Genomic DNA, 21,849 nt, shown 5'->3' with positions numbered 1-21,849 from the left:
ATGCTGTCAACCCTCCAGAGCTGCAAAAGAATCTGTGCTTGATCACTGCAGGGACTCCAACCAGAGCACGGCTCTGTCTCCAGGTTTGCTGGTGAGCATCTTCGATATCTGTATGGAATTCAAACTGTCCTTAAATATTCCTTAAATATTATATTTGCAAAAACAGGAAATTATTTTCAGACAGCAGCTCATTTTTACAGATTGAATTTGTCTCAGTCTGGACTATACGTATATTAAATACACTGTATATTTTCAATTTTAGCAGTCTGTCACGGGGTTGATTTGTAAACTGTAGCTATCAAGCTGTCATGCAGACTGTCAGCTTACCTTGAGGGGTAAGAACATTAAAATCAGACAAATGTGACAGCAAACAAACAAACAAAAAAACAAAAACACCAAGACACCCACTGGCTGTGACTGCAGAGACTGTGAGAACAGGAAGTTTTGCTTTTTGCTTCATTTGTCACAGCTTTATGGTTAAATTTACACCAATGTCACTTCACTCTATATTCCGATAAGATGGTTCCTCAAATTCCAATAAGCGTGTTGTCGTGCGCAGCTTCATGTCTGAACTATTTCTCATTTACAATCATGGCAACCCTATATTTTATGTACACCTGTTAATATATGGTAAGAAATAAAGGTAAACAAAGCAATTTTATTTAATAAAAAATATCTAAAGTTATTTGGCAACAAGAATAAAACAAAATGCTTTCATAAAGTGACAAAAAAATAAAGTAAAATCCTGGCATAAAATGTATTCTGGACACTATTATTGGCACCCTTTGATGAGTTTGCAGTAAATTGTCACTTTTATAGCCAGTTTTCTTCAGACAAGTCAGGTGATGGATAATGAACATTTCCAATTCACTGAATATGTCTTGGACTTCATGAGGGAAGCCACAAAGACACTCAGGACAATTCTTAAGAAGTGATAGGCTTCTGTGGCTGTGACTGAAAAAATTGTGCCTCTGCAACTTTTGTCTGTTGCAGCACCACTCTTATAAGTCTTAGAAGTTGCTTTGGATCAAAGCTGCAAAATGCATATACACAATTAATGCCAATAGTTAGGCTTTTAATGTGGAAGTAACTGGAAGTGCTGAAGTATGAGCAGGTATGGAATACACTTGGGTCTGGATCAGAACATTTGCCCACTTGCATTTAGACAAACTTAAGTCAGTGTCATATATTTACCATTTATCATTGACTCCTTGTGTGACTGAAGCTGTGATCAGTGAAGCAACAGAAAAAGTTACAGTGCTGCCACTGTCTTCAATTACTGCCACAAAAACTACAAGTCAGAAGTGCCATATGGGAGTCTTGGTGGCTCTCCTCACATGTCTCTTGTGCATTGTCACTGATTATTGCCCAATTAGTTTTGCCTCCTTAAAAAGTCGAGACCACCTATATGCAGTAAAGTGCTGTTATTTGTACAACATTCAGCTGTTTTGAATAAAACTGACAGGTTGCACTATGAGCTCATACTCAATACTTCATTTGTCTCTAATGGCCCCATCGCTTTGATTTATTGTGCAAGATCTACAGCACATGCATCCAAGTCCACTCTGCTATTTACATGATGTGCAATCTGAGTACAAAATAGGGCACAAGGCGCAAACAGTCAATTGGCTATGAGCGTGAAGTAAAATTAACCAGAGTGTGTCATTGTATTTAAGAGAAAGGTGCGCCAGCAAGTACTGCATTATTTGGACAGTGAACTCAGATGTGAGAGTTTTTCTGGTGAGGAAAAGTTTCTGGGCATAAAGAATGTAACTGGGAGTGAACATTATCTCCCTGAGGTGAAGCATTACCACACTTCATTTAAAGACCAACATACCCATGGATGCAAAGGTGGCACAAGTAGACCAGCTTTTTAAAGAACCTGGGCACTGGGTGTGAAAAGACAGCTGTATCTGTTGGAAACTAGCAACACTCAACACTAGACAAAGGGTATCAAAGCTGTGACAGGCAGACAACATATCTGCATATCGATGTCCAGTATGGGTCTAAATACATGAACAAAAGTTGTGGGAGAATCGTGTGTGCTGAGAGTGGAGGATTCCTTCAAACAATCTTTATTTTTCCACAGTCATGGCTGATGTGTTCAGAGGTCTAAAGCTGCTTGAAACTCTCAAAGAAATGATAGAGAACAACAAGCTATCAGATGTCAAAGATGCAGTGGAAGATCTCCTCATCAGCAGGATAAATGTGGCCATAGTGGGCGACCGTGGGGATGAAAAAGTGACTTTCATAAACTCTTTACGTGGATTGGGTCCAGGCGATGAGGGTGCAGCTGTGTTTCCATCTCCTGCTGCCTCAGAGGAAGTGGCAGGATACCCTAGTCCAAAACATCCTGACTTTCGCTTGTGGGATCTGCCACCCGTCCCATCCACCTCTCCGTTTGAGCCTGAGGAATACATGGACCGAGTTAAGTTCCTCCGCTACAATGCAGTGCTCATGACGTTCACACAGACACCACAAAGTAACAGTGTGGAGGTCTTCTTTGAGGCTCTTTCACTTCAGCGAAAAACAGTTTACTTTATTCTGTTGGCATCACAAAAAGATACAGAAAAAAACTCTGGAAGCCAAGAGAAAAGCCAGTCTAGACATTCTGACATCAGAGGGTGTGAAGCAGCCAAAAGTTTATCTCGTAACACCCGCCACCCTGGAAAAGTTTGACTTCCCAAAGCTGTTGGAGGACATGGGCAGGGAGCTGCCTGAGGTCCGAGCTCATGCATTACTCCTGGCTCTCCCAACTCTCACTCCCGCTCTGGTTACTCAGAAAAAGGAGGCCTTCAAAGCATTAGTGTGGGCGGCTGCCTCGCTGTCTGGCGGGGTATCAGCTATCCCTGTTCCCCTGGTGGCTTCCATGGTGGACACAAGTGTAGCAGTGCGGATCCTGACCAAAGCACAAGCATCCCTCTGCCTGGACAATGAATCAGTTGAGCGACTGGCACGACAGCGTGGCGTGGAACCCACCAGACTTAAAGACCTGCAGACTTGCGTCCTGTCAATGGAGGTCAGCAAAGAGGAGGTGAAAAAGCGGCTGGCGGCTGCAGAAAAGGACCTGTCCACTGTTTCATCCAAGTTGATGGGGATTGCCATGCCGCGACATGCCCGTTCTGCAAGCCGCTCTTTTGCTGCCATGCTGCAGGCCTTAAATGGTGCCATTGATGACATGGCTGCAGATGCTGAGAAGATAATGTCCACTGCTGTCAGCGAGGGGAAGTGAGGTTGTAAATGTACATTTTTTAAATTACTCTCTTTAAGTTATTTCCTATTTGGCTTTTGTAAACAAGACTGGATGTTGAAAATGGTTATTTGATGATGCATTTGATATTCTAATCCAATTCCATTTTCCCGCAAATCTAATTGGTTAATCGTGTGACATTTCAGACCATAAAATATCACGTAAACGGTGGCAAAATATTAAAACCGTTTCACAATTGATGTGTTACTCTGCGCCCTGTCCGCGCGTGTTGCTACGCAGATGTCAATAATGGCGCTATCAGCTTAGAGCGAGAGCTTGCCAACCACCATTAAACACAAAGAAGAAGAAGGAGAGAAATACGAAAAATATTGATGTAGATTCTGGTCACAGAATTTCCAGTTTGGCATGAAGACGCTGTTGCTACGGTAAGCTTGGACGAGCCGACCACGCCCTTCATCTGTGTAACAGTTTTACCGAACTATATTATTATGTGGATTAAGATGTAGCCTTCAGTGGTGGACACAGATCCGTGCAAATGTTGGAATTGGATGAGAATGGGAATAACCCCCTTGTGTCTGATGATTTGCGGACGTTAGTGCTGGATTTTACGGTCACAAATGGAAATGGCAGACACAACAGGGTTATTCCCTAAATAACAAGGTTTCCATTTCCTTTTGGACTACTGTTAATTTGCCTATTTTAGGTCATGCTCTAAAATACTTCAGGATACACTCTGGCTTTCATATGGAAAGATATGGTGTTAAAATATGCTCTCAAATTGTTATGGTTGGGTTACTGTGGTGTTTGTGGATCTTGTGTTCTGGTCCCTTTAATTTTTTTTTTTTTCCCCAAAGTCAGTCATGTTATGAGGACGCCTGCAGGTTGATTACATGCAGGCATCCACAAAGAGAAGTCTGTCATCACATGAGTTGTTCTCTAATTGTTTTTCATTATTGCACTGGGTGCACACGCCGCAGACCTGCTGTGTTTCATGACTGTCAAACATATGAAAAAAGTTTATGTTGAAATGCTTGAAATTAATACAACTAGGAAAAAATTAAGGTCTTTTGATCCCCCACAAAGTATTTATGCCATTTATTTTAAATTCGGGGTATTTCATGTTGTTTGGCATTATTTTACACATTCATGTTTGTGTACCTGTTGTTACGTTTGAGTGATATTTTAGAGAAGTATATTTTCATCAAAATAAGGCCAAAATAAGTATTTGCACACAAAAATGGAACGTTATTACAGGTTTTTTTTTTTTTTGCAATCACTTCGATGCTAACCTAGCAGCTGGTCTGCTCTGTGTCGGCCTGATCCCGTCAGATCTCAGAAACTAAGCAGAGCAGGATCTGGTTAGTACTTGGATGGGAGACCTCTTTGGAACACCAGCGGCTGTGAGTGTTTCTCCAGGTAAAACTGGAATTGCGTCAGGAAGGGCATCCGGCGTAAAACCTGTGCCAATTCCCAATGCGGATCTGGTTGTATCCACTGTGGCGACCCCGAACGAAACCGGGGGCGGCCAAATGAACTTCGATGCTAACCTCAGATGTTTGTGCTCAATTTTCAAAATGTTAAATACAACACTCATGACAGTGAATACTTGTAACACAGCCCAACCATGTGTTCAAAATCTTGCATTGTGTATTCATATCATTCATATCATTGAAGAAACATTGTACATCTGAATCTGTGGCTCATATGACTCACCTATCATGAAATGCCGTGGGAACACTAATTTGGATCACCCACACACAAGATGCCAATAACTTCACTGCTAAGTCATTATTTCAATCCCTTACTGCAAGAAACAGTTGATGCATGTTTCAATAAGGTTATATATGTTATGTGTCGGACGCAGCTCGGAGAACCGACCAGCGTTTGAAGGACCCAGTATGAAATAAGCAGAGCACGGTTCAAAGGATAACTGAATTTAATACATAACAGTGATAATATAATAACAAAAAGGTGCGGCCTGGCGTGGTGCGCTCCCAGCAGCGCTAACGGTCCGGAGCCAGAAGCTGTTTCGGACCCAAGGACCCCGCCGACACCCCCCAGGTGGCCGCAACAACCGAGTCTGTGAAAGAAGGAACCATTATGTGAGTCCACACTCTACACACAGAACACTTAAAGGTGTACAAACAGCAAACACTTCCTGGCTTGATTACTGATCAGCTTCCCAACCTGCAGGCATGGAACATCCAGTTCACAAAACTCCACTGCAGTGGAAGCTGATACATGACTAACAAACAGCTCAATACAATAAGGTGTGAGGGACACCACATTTACTGACTGTATAACAGTTAGTCACAAAATCTAACGTACCTCAGGAAGTGTGCTGACGAGCGTGAGACCTCACCCCCTCCTCTTTCACAGACTGTGCATCAAACCTGGACGTTCTCAGCATCCGCTGCTGATGAGATGGCTCCCGAGACGACGATCTCACCCGTCTGGTCACAAGGTCGAGTCTCTGGCAAATACACACTGTGCACTCCAGTCTTAAATGCCAACATGTTCCAATCCATCCAGATGCACCACAGCTGTGAGTCCTGACGAGTCGCAGGTGATCAGGGTGAGGTCCTGACAGCCTCAGCAACACAGCCACTCAGTCCCAAACGCACGCCACCTGGGAGGAAAACCAAAAAACAGAAACAAACCGGCAGCCAGGCCCCCCCAGCCATATAACAATATATTGTGGTTCTAAACAATAGATACATTGGAATTATTGAACAAAATGTGAAATAATGTCTGAAACACATAGTAACAGGCTTATTTGTAGAATGGTAAAGAAAAGTAGCCATAATGCCAAATAAAGTAGCCATAAAAGTAAGTGAAACAAAGCATTTTTATCAACTGCCATGTAAAAAGTGAATAATCATAAACAAAAACAATACTGTAACATTGTTACTCACCATTTGCATCAACTCTCTCTGCTGGAGTTGGCCAGAGATTCTCATTGATATCACAGTGGATAATTTCCCTTGCCAGGCATCGGGGGGAAATATCTCCTGGCATGACAAACCCAGGCCTGACATTGATCTGCCATCATTTCATCACATGCATCATCTGTGGCCTGGAAGAGAGTGGCACGTTTATGAGGGTGGCGATCATAGACTCTCCACCTCCATGCTGAGAAGAAATCCATTATCGGGTTGAGAAAAGGAGGGTATGAGCACAAATATAATGCTATGAACTGTGTGGCCCTCAAACCATGTGTGCACCACTTCAACATGGTGGAATTGTCCCAGACTACCACATATGTGACTCCCTCAGTTTGACAGAGCTGCTCTAGTTCATTTACTACCCACAGGAAATGTGGGCATAAACTTCAAGTACTGCTTGTCCATCATTATCCATAAACCTGTGCATTAGGACCCATACGTTTATTTGTTCTTCTTTTTTTTAACCAACGCTGCAGTGACCATTTTGAGTACTTGTATTTATTGCTAGTTCGATGCCTTTAATGACATGGAAAGACATATGTGATACTTTGATGTTAACTTGTGTCATTTTGAACAGGTGATTTACATTCACTGAATAAATGACTTAAATGTAATGTGTATTGTATCCCAGCAATGAAAAATGTGTTTAGAGTTTTGGGAACTTGTCTATCTTGATGATCTGTGTTGAGGTTTGTATCTAGAGTTTTGAAAGTTGTGCAAAGACTTATGAGGTGAGAGTCGAAGCGATTGCAAAAAAATGTAAGAATGCTGATACACTACTAAAATACAACAAACCCAAAACAAATGTGTCCTAAATTCCCGACACAGGCACATTTTGTACATTAACATCTCCTCATCTCTGACATGGTTACGACAATCTTCACTCTTAACCTCCTAGGGCCTGGCATCCACATATGTGGACATGACATTTTTGGTTGTCTAGACCATAATACTAAGTTTTGTTTCATGAGAACCTCCGGGTCTTAGGAGGTTAAAAATGAAAACTAATTTCATATACTGAATTAAAAATGACTCCACTTTATTTTGTGTTATTTATTAATTAATTGTTTGGGGTCAAAGTTGTGTAATATTTAATTTAAAAGAATACCATTCTGTACATACTGATTAAATAATTTCAAATTTGCACAATTTAAAATAGTGTATTGCATAAAGTGCTAATACCCTGAACCTGGAATGAATAAACATATCGTTAGTTGTGGGATGCATCTGTGATGGAGACATTAAAAATGATGACTACTCTAATGATGACTCTAACATCTACTTCATAAGATCAAATCTATCTGAAATGGGTAATTTTTTTCTATGCAGCCATTAATCTGTCCATGGTATTTTCCTCTGTCTATGGTGTCCATTCACTCAGTTCATTATTATTATTATTATTCAGATGTCTTTGTGACAACAGCTTTGCTTCATCATCAGTCCAAACAAAATGTCAGCCCCAAATGGTCATGTGGCTGTGCGTCCCATATCAGTTCAGAGACTGACATCATGCTTTTAGAGACTGAAAATGTGTGAAAAAGAGAAGATATCCAGTGAGTGGCAGTTATGTGGACAGAAATGCCTTGTTGATGTCAGAGGAGAACGAGCACTGGTTGAATGGGCGACTGGGTGACGCCATCATGTCAATATGGAGGAATGCTTCAAACACATTGATGAAGGAACATGGTGATCTGTTTCAAATTGACCACACTTGCAGTACAACACTTCAAGATGTTGATAAGCACAGTTTAAAAAAAGAAGACATGTTTTGCATGGTTGGTCATGCAAATGCTGTCTTCTGATTTGAGTCAACAGTAAGAACTTCCCTTTTTAAAAGTTTTACCTAAACCTCGTGACAGCTGTTTTGCTGTGTGCTGCGTGTTGCTCCTCTGAGGTAAGATCCAGCTTGTTTGAGAATGTTGTTGGAGTCTAAAGTATTTGCCGTGTTAGCATTTTGATTCAAACCACTTTTTATGTTTGTTTGACCCTGTGTTCATCATTAGGTGAGTGATCAGGAGAAAAGAAAGTCTTTAAACTGAAATCTCAGTTCTTGGATTTTATTTAACTGGCATCAGTCAAAAAAGATTCCTGTGATGACAAGTGACATTTTATGAAAAATAAAATTTATAAATATCCAGCTGTGGATGTACATTTGCATACACCTTGCCTAAACACATTCAAACCCACATTTCTCTGACTGCACATACTGAATTTTATGAAACAACAGGTGTGTTAATTCAGTTAGAATATACACTTTAGTTACATATAAAGTTATTTAAAATAGTAGTTAAAAGATAGATTTATTTCAGCTTTTATTTGTTGTGAGATTACATACAACACGATAAATGACGGAGTCGAAGATCCCAGAAAATGATGAAATTACTTGTAACAGCTTTTAAATGACTACTTAGCATAACATACAAGAATCTTGAGTAACACTTTACTTGAAGGTATCGTCATAATAGTGACATAACACTGTCATAAGTGTTACATGACACAGTCATGAATGTGTCATAAACATTATGTCAATGTCATAAACGTTTATGACTGCTGTCATTAAGTGTCATTCAGTTTTTGCAATGACAAGTTGACAAGTTGCCATACAGCCAACGACCACAAAGGTCAAAGACAACCTCTGGTCATGTCACTTTGTTTTTTTTCTATCTGATTCCTTCATCTCTTTCATCCATAGTTGTGATTCTGACGTTTTGGTGGACCCTTAACTCACTCGATGCCACTGACTCTAAAATGCGTCTTTTCCGATATTAATGCTCCGCGCCAAAGACGCGTCATCGAGCCAATTTCTTTTCTTCTCTTTTCTTTTCTTGTGGTATGTTTGTTGTTGACATGAACATAGAACCCAATTTTCTATAGGTCTTGAAAAAACACTCAAATGCTGAAGAAATCCTGGCACTGGGATGTTCTAAACTTTGAAAATGGCTGGCACTCAATGAGTTAATAAAAGTTTGCTAATTTCTGGATGTTAATTTTAGTTTGCCCCAGTGATGTCAACTCTGTGTGGTCCCACGATTCGGTCACACTTTACTTGAAGGTATTGTCATAAAAGTGACATAACACTGTCATAAGTGTTACATGACACAATGATGAATGTGTCATAAACATTATGTCAATGTCATTAAGTGTCATTCAGTTTTTGTAATGACAAGTTGACAAGTTGCCATACAGCCAACGACCACAAAGGTCAAAGACAACTTCTGGTCATGTCACTTTGTTTAAAGTCAAGTTGTTATAATCAAGACAAGCCAAAAAATCTCAACTTGTCATTATAAAAAACAGATGTCATAACTCCTTTAATATTTTTCGATTTTGATGATTTCTTTTTATTCGGCCGTGTCCATAACTCTCATTTAATGCAGTTAAATTTAAATGTAATACTCTGCGCGGCTGCAAATTGACAAATTAAAAAAAAATGTAAGCAAAATTACTTGAGAAAACACAGTGAACACCCTAAACATAAAAATCGTCATGATGGTGCTGAGATTGTAACAATGTGGTGCTGCACCACACTTGTATTTGTTAGGGAGAGCCCTGACATGCCTACAATCAGATGTTCATACCAGTTTAGGCACCGTCACTTCAATGAATTGAGCCCCGTACTGGTACGTAATCTTGCGTGCCAATGAGTAAACTTGTTGTAACTGTTGTAAACTGCACATGAACTGTGTGTTGCTGCATGTCAGTGCGCAATGAAAATTTTAAAATGTTCAAAACTTCTGCCACACATAAAATTTGTGAACTAGCCGTGAACATTGTGCAACCTATCTGAAAACACTGCGTATCACTGCCCGTCAGGGCATCAGAACGATTATGACGCGATGTTACATCTATAATAAACATAATTTTACAGATACATTATCTCGCTCATAAGAAGGAATGAAATTGCAGTTGTTTTACCAATCTATTCCGATATATATATTATAAATTATTACATTTGCAACAAGACTCCAAATGCGTTCTCCACCACATGGTGCACACGAGACAAGCTGCAGCTGTAGATAAATTCTCTGTGATTCTGGGTGCGATGAGAGAATGGTTTCATCAGCCAAGTTCTGAGTGCAAACGTGTCATCGGCTACAAAATGATTATTTTATATAGCGTGGTGTCAAGCAGGACAAAGCGGGATGTATTGGCACGACGAATTGCACGGCAGTATGGGAATCAAACTCGTGCAAGCAGGGCCGCTGCTAAGGTTTTGGAGGCCCTAAGCATAACTGGTCAGGGAGGCCCCCCCACGCCCATACAAGAACCCCCCCCCCCCCCACACACACACACAAGTAATCAAAACAATTTAAACCTTTAACACGTACTTACCAGCAAGGGATGCACGGGCATCATCGTTTTGTTTCTTTTTCCTCCGTTTTTCAGCTCCAGTCTCCTGCTGTCGCTTCATTGTTTAATTGTGGCATAGTGGCAACTTGTCGTCTCGCGTCAGAATCGAATGTGGGCTAGCAGTGCTACTTCAGTTAGGGGCAGGGTTGTTATGTGTCGGACGCAGCTCAGAGAACCGACCAGCGTTTGAAGGACCCAGTATGAAATAAGCAGAGCACGGTTCAAAGGCTAACTGAATTTAATACATAACAGTGATAATATAACAAAAAGGTGCGGCCTGGCGTGGTGCGCTCCCAGCAGCGCTAACGGTCCGGAGCCAGAAGCTGTTTCGGACCCAAGGACCCCGCCGACACCCCCCAGGTGGCCGCAACAACCGAGTCTGTGAAAGAAGGAACCATTATGTGAGTCCACACTCTACACACAGAACACTTAAAGGTGTACAAACAGCAAACACTTCCTGGCTTGATTACTGATCAGCTTCCCAACCTGCAGGCATGGAACATCCAGTTCACAAAACTCCACTGCAGTGGAAGCTGATACATGACTAACAAACAGCTCAATACAATAAGGTGTGAGGGACACCACATTTACTGACTGTATAACTGTTAGTCACAAAATCTAACGTACCTCAGGAAGTGTGCTGACGAGCGTGAGACCTCACCCCCTCCTCTTTCACAGACCGTGCATCAAACCTGGACGTTCTCAGCATCCGCTGTTGATGAGATGGCTCCCGAGACGACGATCTCACCCGTCTGGTCACAAGGTCGAGTCTCTGGCAAATACACACTGTGCACTCCAGTCTTAAATGCCAACATGTTCCAATCCATCCAGATGCACCACAGCTGTGAGTCCTGACGAGTCGCAGGTGATCAGGGTGAGGTCCTGACAGCCTCAGCAACACAGCCACTCAGTCCCAAACGCACGCCACCTGGGAGGAAAACCAAAAAACAGAAACAAACCGGCAGCCAGGCCCCCCCAGCCATATAAAAGTACCCCACCCTCACGGGAAGCCTCCCGGCGACCACACACACCTGGCCCAGGAGAAACACCCCCCTCCAGGGACCATGGCTGGAAACCGCGTCTGCGTTCATCCTCCAACAGACTGGTTGAACTGGCTGCATCTTTGCCCTTGTTTCTGACAGTCTCTTAGCACAGGTGTGGCCAGGAGTTCTTACACCTGTGCGGTCAGCCTTTATCCAACATGTGTGATTAGTCATAAAACAAAACAACCAAAACACCCCCCCCCTCCCCAGGGGAGCGTCCCATCAAACCCCAGGGAAGGGGAGAAAGGAAAAACAACCCAAACCCAAGCCTACAAACAAAAATACCAAACACCCCCCCCCCCCCCCAGAGGACCGTTCCATCAAACCCTAGGGAAGGGGAGAAAGAAAAACAACCCAAACTTGAGCTCACAAACAAAAATGCCAAAATACCCCCCCTCCCCCCCCCCCCCAGAGGACCGTTCCATCAAACCCCAGGGAAGGGGAGAAAGAAAAACCCAAACTTGAGCTCACAAACAAAAATGCCAAAATACCCCCCCTCCTCCCCCCAAACGACACGTAGGGACCAACACCCCCAGAGGGCCACCCGCCAGCTCCAGGAGTAATAACCACGGCCGAGGTCCCTCTGGGATCCAACGTCACCCACGGGGACTACCAGCGCCTCCCAGAGGACCACTCGTCAACCCCAGGAGACGCCTCCCCTCATGACCAATGGACCCAGCCCCGGCCGTCCACGGCTAGATGGACCCAACGCCCTTTCCCCCCCAGAGGACACCACAGTCAAACCCTGAGGGCGGAAACTGGGGGGGGAAAACAAAAAGACACCCCAAACCCCCCCCCTCCCCTCCCGGGTGCAGAGGCTACCTGGGAAACGCCCAGCACAACCTAACTGCACCCCTCCAGCAATGCCGACACTACGGCACACCCGGCTGGAGTCAGAGGAGAAGAGAGGGCATAACAAAAAACGAAAAAAACAACCCAAGTTCCACCCCATCACCCCCCAGGGGACCGTTCCATCTAACCCTGGGGATGTGAAACAAAAAGAAATAAAAGAAAAAACAAACAGACCAACACACAGTTGTTTGGGTCCTTTTTTTTTGTTTTTTTTTGTTTTTTTTGTTCTTTGTCAGACAGGCTGCAGGGTCACAACCCCAGACAAATAGTGGACAACAAAAAAATAAAATCCCACACAAAAACCAACTCAAAAAACACCCACACAAAATGAACTAACACAAAACAAATCAGTGAGTTATACCGTCAAGCTCAACCAAATGGAACACACCTGTTCCTACTCAAGAGCTTGACGGTAACGTGATTCAGTCACCACAAGGGGGAGCCAGAGTGCAAAAATGAAAAAAACCCCTTTGGCGACAGAAAAACAAACGAGCTGCTCTTATGTGCGCAGCTGAGTGCAACACACAACCAAAATGTGCTCAACTAAATAACGCCGGAGCTGATACAACAGACGCAGTAGTTACCTTTGTCTGGGGAAACGGGGCTACGACTGTAACACAGGAAGCCCAGCGACCCGTGCTAACAGAGCTCCGCCGTGCGCGTGAACCCATTACAAACGCACTCTTGCAGCTCCCGTTTACACCTCTTATCCGGTCGGAGTGTGACGCGAAGCCGTCGCCAGTCACACTCCACCACGACCCACGGATAAGGCACAACACAGGAACACGGCTGCAAGAGAGCACAAATCAGTATCCAGTAATGGGTCTCAAACACGCACCTTCCGGGTGGAGAGCCCCGCAACTGATCCGGATAACCACTGAACGTCTGCTGCCGCCTTCCCGGCGCGTTACCGTCTCTGCTACCGCTGGGTCCGTGATGTTTGGCCAGAGACTACTGTTATGTGTCGGACGCAGCTCGGAGAACCGACCAGCGTTTGAAGGACCCAGTATGAAATAAGCAGAGCACGGTTCAAAGGCTAACTGAATTTAATACATAACAGTGATAATATAACAAAAAGGTGCGGCCTGGCGTGGTGCGCTCCCAGCAGCGCTAACGGTCCGGAGCCAGAAGCTGTTTCGGACCCAAGGACCCCGCCGACACCCCCCAGGTGGCCGCAACAACCGAGTCTGTGAAAGAAGGAACCATTATGTGAGTCCACACTCTACACACAGAACACTTAAAGGTGTACAAACAGCAAACACTTCCTGGCTTGATTACTGATCAGCTTCCCAACCTGCAGGCATGGAACATCCAGTTCACAAAACTCCACTGCAGTGGAAGCTGATACATGACTAACAAACAGCTCAATACAATAAGGTGTGAGGGACACCACATTTACTGACTGTATAACTGTTAGTCACAAAATCTAACGTACCTCAGGAAGTGTGCTGACGAGCGTGAGACCTCACCCCCTCCTCTTTCACAGACCGTGCATCAAACCTGGACGTTCTCAGCATCCGCTGTTGATGAGATGGCTCCCGAGACGACGATCTCACCCGTCTGGTCACAAGGTCGAGTCTCTGGCAAATACACACTGTGCACTCCAGTCTTAAATGCCAACATGTTCCAATCCATCCAGATGCACCACAGCTGTGAGTCCTGACGAGTCGCAGGTGATCAGGGTGAGGTCCTGACAGCCTCAGCAACACAGCCACTCAGTCCCAAACGCACGCCACCTGGGAGGAAAACCAAAAAACAGAAACAAACCGGCAGCCAGGCCCCCCCAGCCATATAACAAGGGTTGCCAGATTGTGTGTTTTCCCATCCAGTTGGTTTGTTTAGGGTAAAAATATGGCACTGGATGAGTTTTTTTGTATAGAATTGTCACACACATTTTAAAAATCAGTTCAAATTGCGCAGGATTTAGTGCCTCCATGCATTTTTGAGCATTTATTGGACTGGAAATTGTCACATCTGGCAACATTGGTTAGGCGACACAGCGAACAGAGAAAGACGCAAACAGGGCTGTACCATTTCAGGGAATCGGGGCGGGGGTGGATGGGGGCTTTATATTAGGGAAAAAAACTGTTAATTTGCCCCAGTTAAGTAATGGGGTAGGGGCCTACACAATGTTTAAAGACAAAAACGATGGGCCTATTCATAAATAATTCATACTGATTTGAAATGTAATAATCAGTGTTGCCACAGTTACTTTGATAAAGTAATCCAATTACTGATTACTGATTACTCCTTGAAAAAGTAACTTAGTTACTTTACTGATTACTCAATTGTAAAAGTAACTAAGTTAGATTACTAGTTACTTTTTTAGTTACTTTCCCCAGCTGCCGACAACAACCCACGTCAACATGACAATGATACCTGTTTTGCCAAAACTCACTTTATAGTCACCCTTTCTTGACTTCAATGAAAATAAATACTTGTTTTATAAAAAGTACAATAATCTTTCTTGACCTCATATTTAACTGTTGACAGCACTGTAACAGTAAAACTTCAGCAATTTCTAACCTACATTGTTTATAAATGTAACTATTAAATTCCAACATTTTTCTAACATTTAAATTCTCTATAAACATTTTACTTGTCAAAATTATTATTATTTTAAGTAGTATTAGTAGTTGTAGTAAAAAAAAAAAACGGCTTCAAAACTGGACCTTTAATCTAGGGATGTTGTGGGGGAGGGGGGCACATCCTTGCCCCACGCCCCCATTCCATCTGGATTCGCCCCTGCTTTGGCGTTTGAGCACAAAGAATGGATAACATTTATTTATTCAGAAAACATGACCAGATTTACAGGTAAGAAAGGTTTATTGTGTTTTCACATCATGTGGTCCTCAGAAAGAGAGTTTAGGTGTATTTGAGTGGAAAAAAAGTTGCTGACGCGTCGCGGAAGATCAGCTGTTTTTAACGAGACGATACGGAGCGGCTCAGCTCAGAATTATAAATAAAGGAGAAAAATAAAGCATAAAAATGACTTTGTAAAGCTCAGTGCAGGTGTGCTGTTTTCACCGCGCTTTAAGAGGTGAGGACGAGTCGTAGCTGATGAAAAGCTCACAGCTCGATTAAAGTGGGCAGTTCAGTCGAACCCCGACCTCCTGCCCACAGACCAAGTTTAATGCTGCTGTCAACCCACAATGAAAAAATAATAGTAACGCACAGTGACTTGGAGAAGTAACTTTAATCTGATTACTCATTTGGAAAGATTAATGCGTTAGATTATTCGTTACAAAAAAAGTGGTTAGATTATTGGCATCACTGGTAATAATGTAATAATTTCAACACATTTTTCAGTCAATTGGAGGCCCTGCAAACTAGTGCAATATGGTTGGTGCCTCACGCAGGCTGCATAGTCTGCTTATGCCGAACGGCGGCGTTGCGTGCAAGTGTCAAGGTGCCTTTTGTTTTCTTGTTTGTTTCAGATATCATGCAGACGTCCTTCCAATAGTTAAGAAAATGAATGTGTCACTCAAGTGGTTGGTGTTTATGGCTCTAGTGCGAGGTAGGCATCTTTTCGCCCCGTCATTGTAACAATATTTACTTTTTCAAGCATTTTGTAAGTGTTAATTAACAGTCATTTGTGTTTTTACCATCACAGATTCATGCCAAAAAGAGTCTCTACGGTTTGAATTACCAGACCTAAACCTGACAGTTAATGAGGGGGTGTGTGTTAAGATCAACTGCAGTGTCAAAGGATATGTTAATTCTAGGGCAGCGGAATGGTTTTGGATGAAGAATGCAACATGGAATACACTTAGCAAGGATTTTGACTCTGAGATTGTTTACAGCAACAGAAAAACACGCCCTGCCAGCCACAAATACGCAGGAAGAGTGAAATTTGACGGCAGTTGGGCTTCAGCAGGCACACAAATGCTGACATGCAGCATTTCTATCTGCAATTTGACAAGAAGTGACAGCGGAAAATATGCTTTTAGATTTGTTAAAGGCGAGAAATGGAAGAGTGAGCACGATGTGCAGCTGACAGTTCAAGGCAAGTAGCACACAGGTGAAAGTCAGTCCACAGTTTGACTGAAACTCTGCAAAAATTAAGAGTCATGAGACCGACTGTGTCAAATGAGCAGTTACTTCAGGAGACTAAGATTAGGAATATTACTTGTATTGTGAGGTAGCATCAGCTGTGACATTCTGACCACATGGTGCACTTGCCTAGGCCTCAGTTGTTGAGGACACCAGAATCATGGGGACACCAGTGTTTAACCTGGCTGCAGCAGATCAATGGTTACTATCAAGGAGTGGGGATGGACTGGTCGTCTGCCTGTCTGGTTGCCTCCCAGAACCGAGGACGGTTTCCTGGTATGGTTGATGAGATTATGCTCCCATACCTGATCTGGTGCTGATGCTATGACTGATTTACTGCATCCACCATCCCACTGAACTGTTCTGGATCCTGATCATCATTCCATCCTCATCTCTCCAAAATAACCATCTACTTCCTGAGGCTGAGGTGATATTAGAGGCATCTCCTCATTGACCTGGAGGAGCTACTGGGATTCCAAGCATTGATACAACTCAGAAAAATACAAAAAAATTATTTTTTGATGCCACTAAGCTCTGGCAAATCATGTTTTTGCTTTTACCAATGTAAGTGTCAAGTTTTCAACAATTTAAAGTTGACACTTTACATTGAAATGATTTACAGTCAGGTTCATAAAGTCATTGCACAGTGTCATGAGTAGACAAGGGTTCAGACACCAATGCTGAAAAAAACCCCCCAAAAAAACAGCAAATGCGGGAAGAGTCAATATTTCAGTACACAGGAGAGCACGCCACAACTGGCAGTAGTGTGTGAGGGGATAGGCAGGACAGCGGTCAGAAAGGCAACAAAAGGTCCAAAAAACATGAGGCATTTAAGAGCAAAAGTGTCCAAAGAGCAAGCAAGGTCAAACATTCCCAAGAGGCAAATAAAGGTCAGCAAGAAGAAGACAATTACTGGGAAACACTAGACGTAATGACAAGAAAAAAGCAACAAAGTACAAACATTCAAGCAATGCACAGGAGGAACACAGGGGTATAATACACACTGGAGGAATCACACAAATGGATAACAGGTGAAGGTAATTATAGATAAACAGCAGGAGAGAGACACAGGAAGAAAGTTAACAAAACCACACAGGAAACCATTAAAATACAGGACACAGGCATCAAATAAAACACAGGAATGAAACACAATAAAACCAGACTACAATAACTCAGGACCTAAACTGCAGAACATTTAAATAAACACCAAATACATACAAGGATAAAGACAGCACATAGACATGAAAACCCACAGGGACCCAAGACAATATCAACACCAGGAACAGTCACAAGGGAAAGCCAGAGGACAAGGATGGACACAAACATGAAAACCCACAGGGAACTTAAAATAACACACAAGGGGGTGGCAAAGGATAAGGACAGACAGACAGGGATTATGACACACAGTAACAATTTTTGCCATTTTACCTCCGTACACCACCATAGTGAAGATGAAATTAAAAAATAAAAATGTGATGTAGCGTAAACATTTAGCATTCATTTGAAAGGTTTAGCAAAAATATCACATTAACCATTTTTATGTTTGTACAGAGTATAGTGAGGGTGTACATTCTTGCATGTTCAGAGCCCATGAAGCCATCTGCAGAGTTTGTCCAGTCACAGTCACGGAAGCTTGTAGCTCTTTCAGAGTTGTCTGGGTGTCTTGGTGGTTTTTCATCATTTGTCTCCTTCGTCCAAGGGTTTTTGAGAACTATCCACTCCAGAGAGATTTATCATACAGTACCATACTGTTTGTATTCCTTAATGACTGATGGAAATGAAGAGCTACAGCAACTTATTGATTAATCAATTAATCATTTATTAATTAACTGAATGAATCATTCAGAGTTTTTTTAAATATATAAATTTGATTTCAGCTGTATAAATGTGAATATTCTGTTTATTTTACGAGCTACTTTAGTCTTAATTTGCAAAAAACTGAGTACCTTTGGGTTGTGGATAAAACAAGACATCTGAAGGTGTTATCTAGGCGCTCAAAAGCATAGATCTACATTTTTCACATTTTTTTTTTAGCATTTTATGGACCAAACAACTGAGAAAAAAATTTGATTGATTAATCAACTATGAAAATAATTGTTAATTGCAGCCCTATGGAAATCAAGTCCAAGACATATTCAGTGGATTGGAAATGTTCATGTGTCATTCCCTGATCTAAAGAAAACTGGCTGTGAGAGTGGTGATTTATGTGTATTAAAATAATGCCAATTTACCGACTACAGTATGTATGGGGTCTGGAAATGGAGGGACTATGTATACAAATGAAAGCAATTCCCAAATGGTTAGTGTGATATTTTTGTCCAACCTCTTGAATTAAAGCTGAAAGTCTGCATTATGCACACATCTTCATTGTCTGATGTCAACTCCATTGTGGTGGTGTACAGAAACATTTCAAAAATAGTAACTGTCCAATTACTTATGGACCTGACTGCAGCTCAGTCAAAGAAAAAAGATGACTGAATCAAGTGGAGTCAACAAATCCTACTTTACAGTGCACACATTATGACTAGTGGTTGAGGTGATGGTTCTTCATGATGTACGAGGGTAGGCTGAAAAGTTATAAGGCTCACTATGATGCAGTTAATGCATTACTCCTTCATGGGGAGCCTTAGAACTTTTCAGCCTACCCTCGTATGTATCCACCTCAGATGAGTCTCCTGAAGTAGCCTCACACTTGACATGAAGGACCCTATCTTACACCTGGCGCAAAGCAAGTATCAATGCTGGTTTTGATACATTTGCCATATGTTTAAATAGCTAAATGTTTAAATAGTAAATGTATTTGTGCTCATGTGTCTGCCTGTGGGCATGTTAGTCTTAAAATAAGGTGTTTTCATACGCAGTACTGGTGCATTGCTGTCATGAGGCAGCAGAAACCAAGTTCATGACAGACCATCAAAATATTGATCTGAAGGGCAGAGTTTTTCTGGATTTTATGTGGTGCAATATGCAGATACGCCTTACATAAACAGGTTGAAACTGCACATATACTCTACATACACATACAAGTCTATTCTCACTCATTATCAATCATCAAATTGAATCAAACTGAATACAAAACTAAAATGAATAAAAGGCATCAGAGGGCTGATGCTTAATTGGTGTGCTCCATGCAGCAAGATGTAAATATGCAGTTGTGCTCAAAGGTTTACATACCTTGGCTGAATTTTTCTTTTTCTTTTTTTTTGGCCATTTTTCAGAGAATGTGAATGATAGCACAAAACCCTTTTTTCCCCCACTCATGGTTAGTGGTTGGGTGAAGCCATTTATTATATATTAAACTAATGTGTTTACTCTTTACTACCCAAATGAGCCTATCAAAGGTTTACATACCCCAGTTCTTAATACTGTGTATTGCCCCCTTTAATATCAATGACAGGTTGGAGTCTTTTGTGGTAATTGTGGACAGCATGCCTGCTATCAGGCTGGCTTATAAAGCACATACCTGGCAAACTGCTCTAAAACGAGAGTGAAGCTGCTGTGCCCGGTTGCATTCTGAGCCAGAACCACAACAATCACTGCTTTTGCTTCAAGATGTACTCACTAGGGCTACCAAATTTAAAGATGTTTGAACATGACTAAAGCTGTTAAGACTATGAACATCCAGAAGTGACCGCCAAATCAGGATGAATTTTTGAACAGCTTGAAAATTTCACCCAGATTTCAAAACTGGTGCAGATGATGGCCGTAACTACTATGTACGAGATATCTTATAAAACTAACCGGCAGTTTTATTAAAAAAAAAAAAAAAAAAACTATATGGATTTGAATGACATGCGATTACACCAATCATGCTTGAACCCTCGTGCGCATGCGTGAGTTTTTTCACGCGTGTCGGTGACGTCATTTCCCTGTGGGCAGGCTTTGAGTGAGCGCTGGTCCCGCCCTCTCGGCTGAATTCCTTTCTTTGAGACGCTGCTCCAGACGGCGCGCGTTGCTTTATCAAAAATTTTTCTGGACCTGTGAGGAATATCCGAGTGGACACTATTCGAGAAATTCAGCTGGTTTTCGATGAAAAGTTTAATGGCTGATGAGAGATTATGGGGTGTTTCTGTCACTTTAAGGACTTCCCACGGAGCGGGACGTCGCACAGCGCTTCCAGGCGCCGTCGTCTGGCTGTTTCGAGCTGAAATCATCCTAATTTAAGGCTTAATTCACCCAGGACGTCGTGAGAGAACAGAGAAGAGGCCGGCATGAGGACTTTATGTGGACATTCCACTGTTAAAGGTCATTTTGTAATGAAAGAACGTACGCGCAAATTCGCCGAGTCGTTTCTGTGACGACGCCGCAAATCTGTGTGCGCCGCGACAGGAAAAACACCTCTGTGTTGAAAACCATTTGTAAAATTCAGGCGGCTTTTGGTGGCTTTCAACAAGTGAGTAACTGAGAAATTAACAGCTTGGGCATGTTCCAACTTGCCCGTTAAGTTTTCCAACGGAGGTGTTTTTCCTGTCGCGACCCCCCGCGTCGGGTCCGGCCCGACATGCGACTCTGCCTGCACGTTCTTTCATTACAAAATGACCTTTAACAGTGGAATGGCCGCATAAACTCCTCATGCCGACTTCTTCTGAAAGTTCTCTGTTGTCTGACGACTTACTGGGTGAACAGAGCCTGAAATGTGGAAGTTTTCAACTTGAAACAGCGAGATGACGCTGCCTCAGAGCGCAGATCGCCGTCAGGCACCGTGGGCCGTCCTTACGGCGACACTACCAGACCAAAATCTCTCATCAGCCGTTAAAATTTTCAACGAAAACCAGCTGAATTTATCGAATGGTGTCCACTCAGTTGTGCCTTACAGTTTTTGAAAAAATTTTTATCAAACAAAGCAGCAGTCTCTGAGCCATTCCTAAACAATGAAAAAAATCGACGAGAGGGTGGGCGACTCCTCACTCAAAGACTGCCCACAGGCGAATGACGTAACCGACTGGCGTGAAAAAACTCTCGCATGCCCACGAGGGTTCAAGCATGTCTGATGTAATCACACGTGATTCAAATCCATATGGTTTTTGAAAAAAATAATAAGGTCGGATACTTTTCTAATAGACCTCGTATACCGTATGTTCACGATTGACAAAAGATGGATCAAGAAGATACTGTGATGCTTCAAAATGCACCCTGATTTGCTATTTGGGATGAAATGGGAAGGAACGGTGCTCTATGGAATACGGGTATAAGCTAATACAAAACTTTAGTACCTGTCATTTGTTTCTGTCCAGTTTTGCAGGCAGAGAGCACCAAGATGGGGATGGACCACAGGATGCTCTTGGAGCAGCAGGGAGTCTGTGTGTAACTGATGAGGATCTGGAGCAGATCAGGCAGATGGAGGAGTTGCAGGAATGATGCTTTATACTGCTTCACCTCAGGGAGCTTTAGTGCA

General features: G+C 42.6%; 1 protein-coding gene across 1 annotated transcript; it reads left to right on the top strand.

Moving 5' to 3' along the window:
* On the top strand, nucleotides 1-16,003 carry LOC117513909 (interferon-inducible GTPase 5-like). Its single transcript, XM_034174153.1, is given in 4 exon segments — nucleotides 1-91; nucleotides 2,090-2,571; nucleotides 2,573-3,233; nucleotides 15,839-16,003. Coding segments are annotated over 2 exon segments (1,140 nt in total). The 5' UTR covers nucleotides 1-91; nucleotides 2,090-2,091; the 3' UTR covers nucleotide 3,233; nucleotides 15,839-16,003.
* The last annotated feature ends 5,846 nt before the right edge of the window (nucleotides 16,004-21,849 follow it).

This window comes from Thalassophryne amazonica, chromosome 7 (genome assembly GCF_902500255.1).
Source record: "Thalassophryne amazonica chromosome 7, fThaAma1.1, whole genome shotgun sequence".
In the NCBI taxonomy this organism is placed as follows: domain Eukaryota; kingdom Metazoa; phylum Chordata; class Actinopteri; order Batrachoidiformes; family Batrachoididae; genus Thalassophryne; species Thalassophryne amazonica.
Note: the sequence above shows the minus strand (reverse complement) of the source record. Positions and strands in the feature narration are given on the sequence as shown.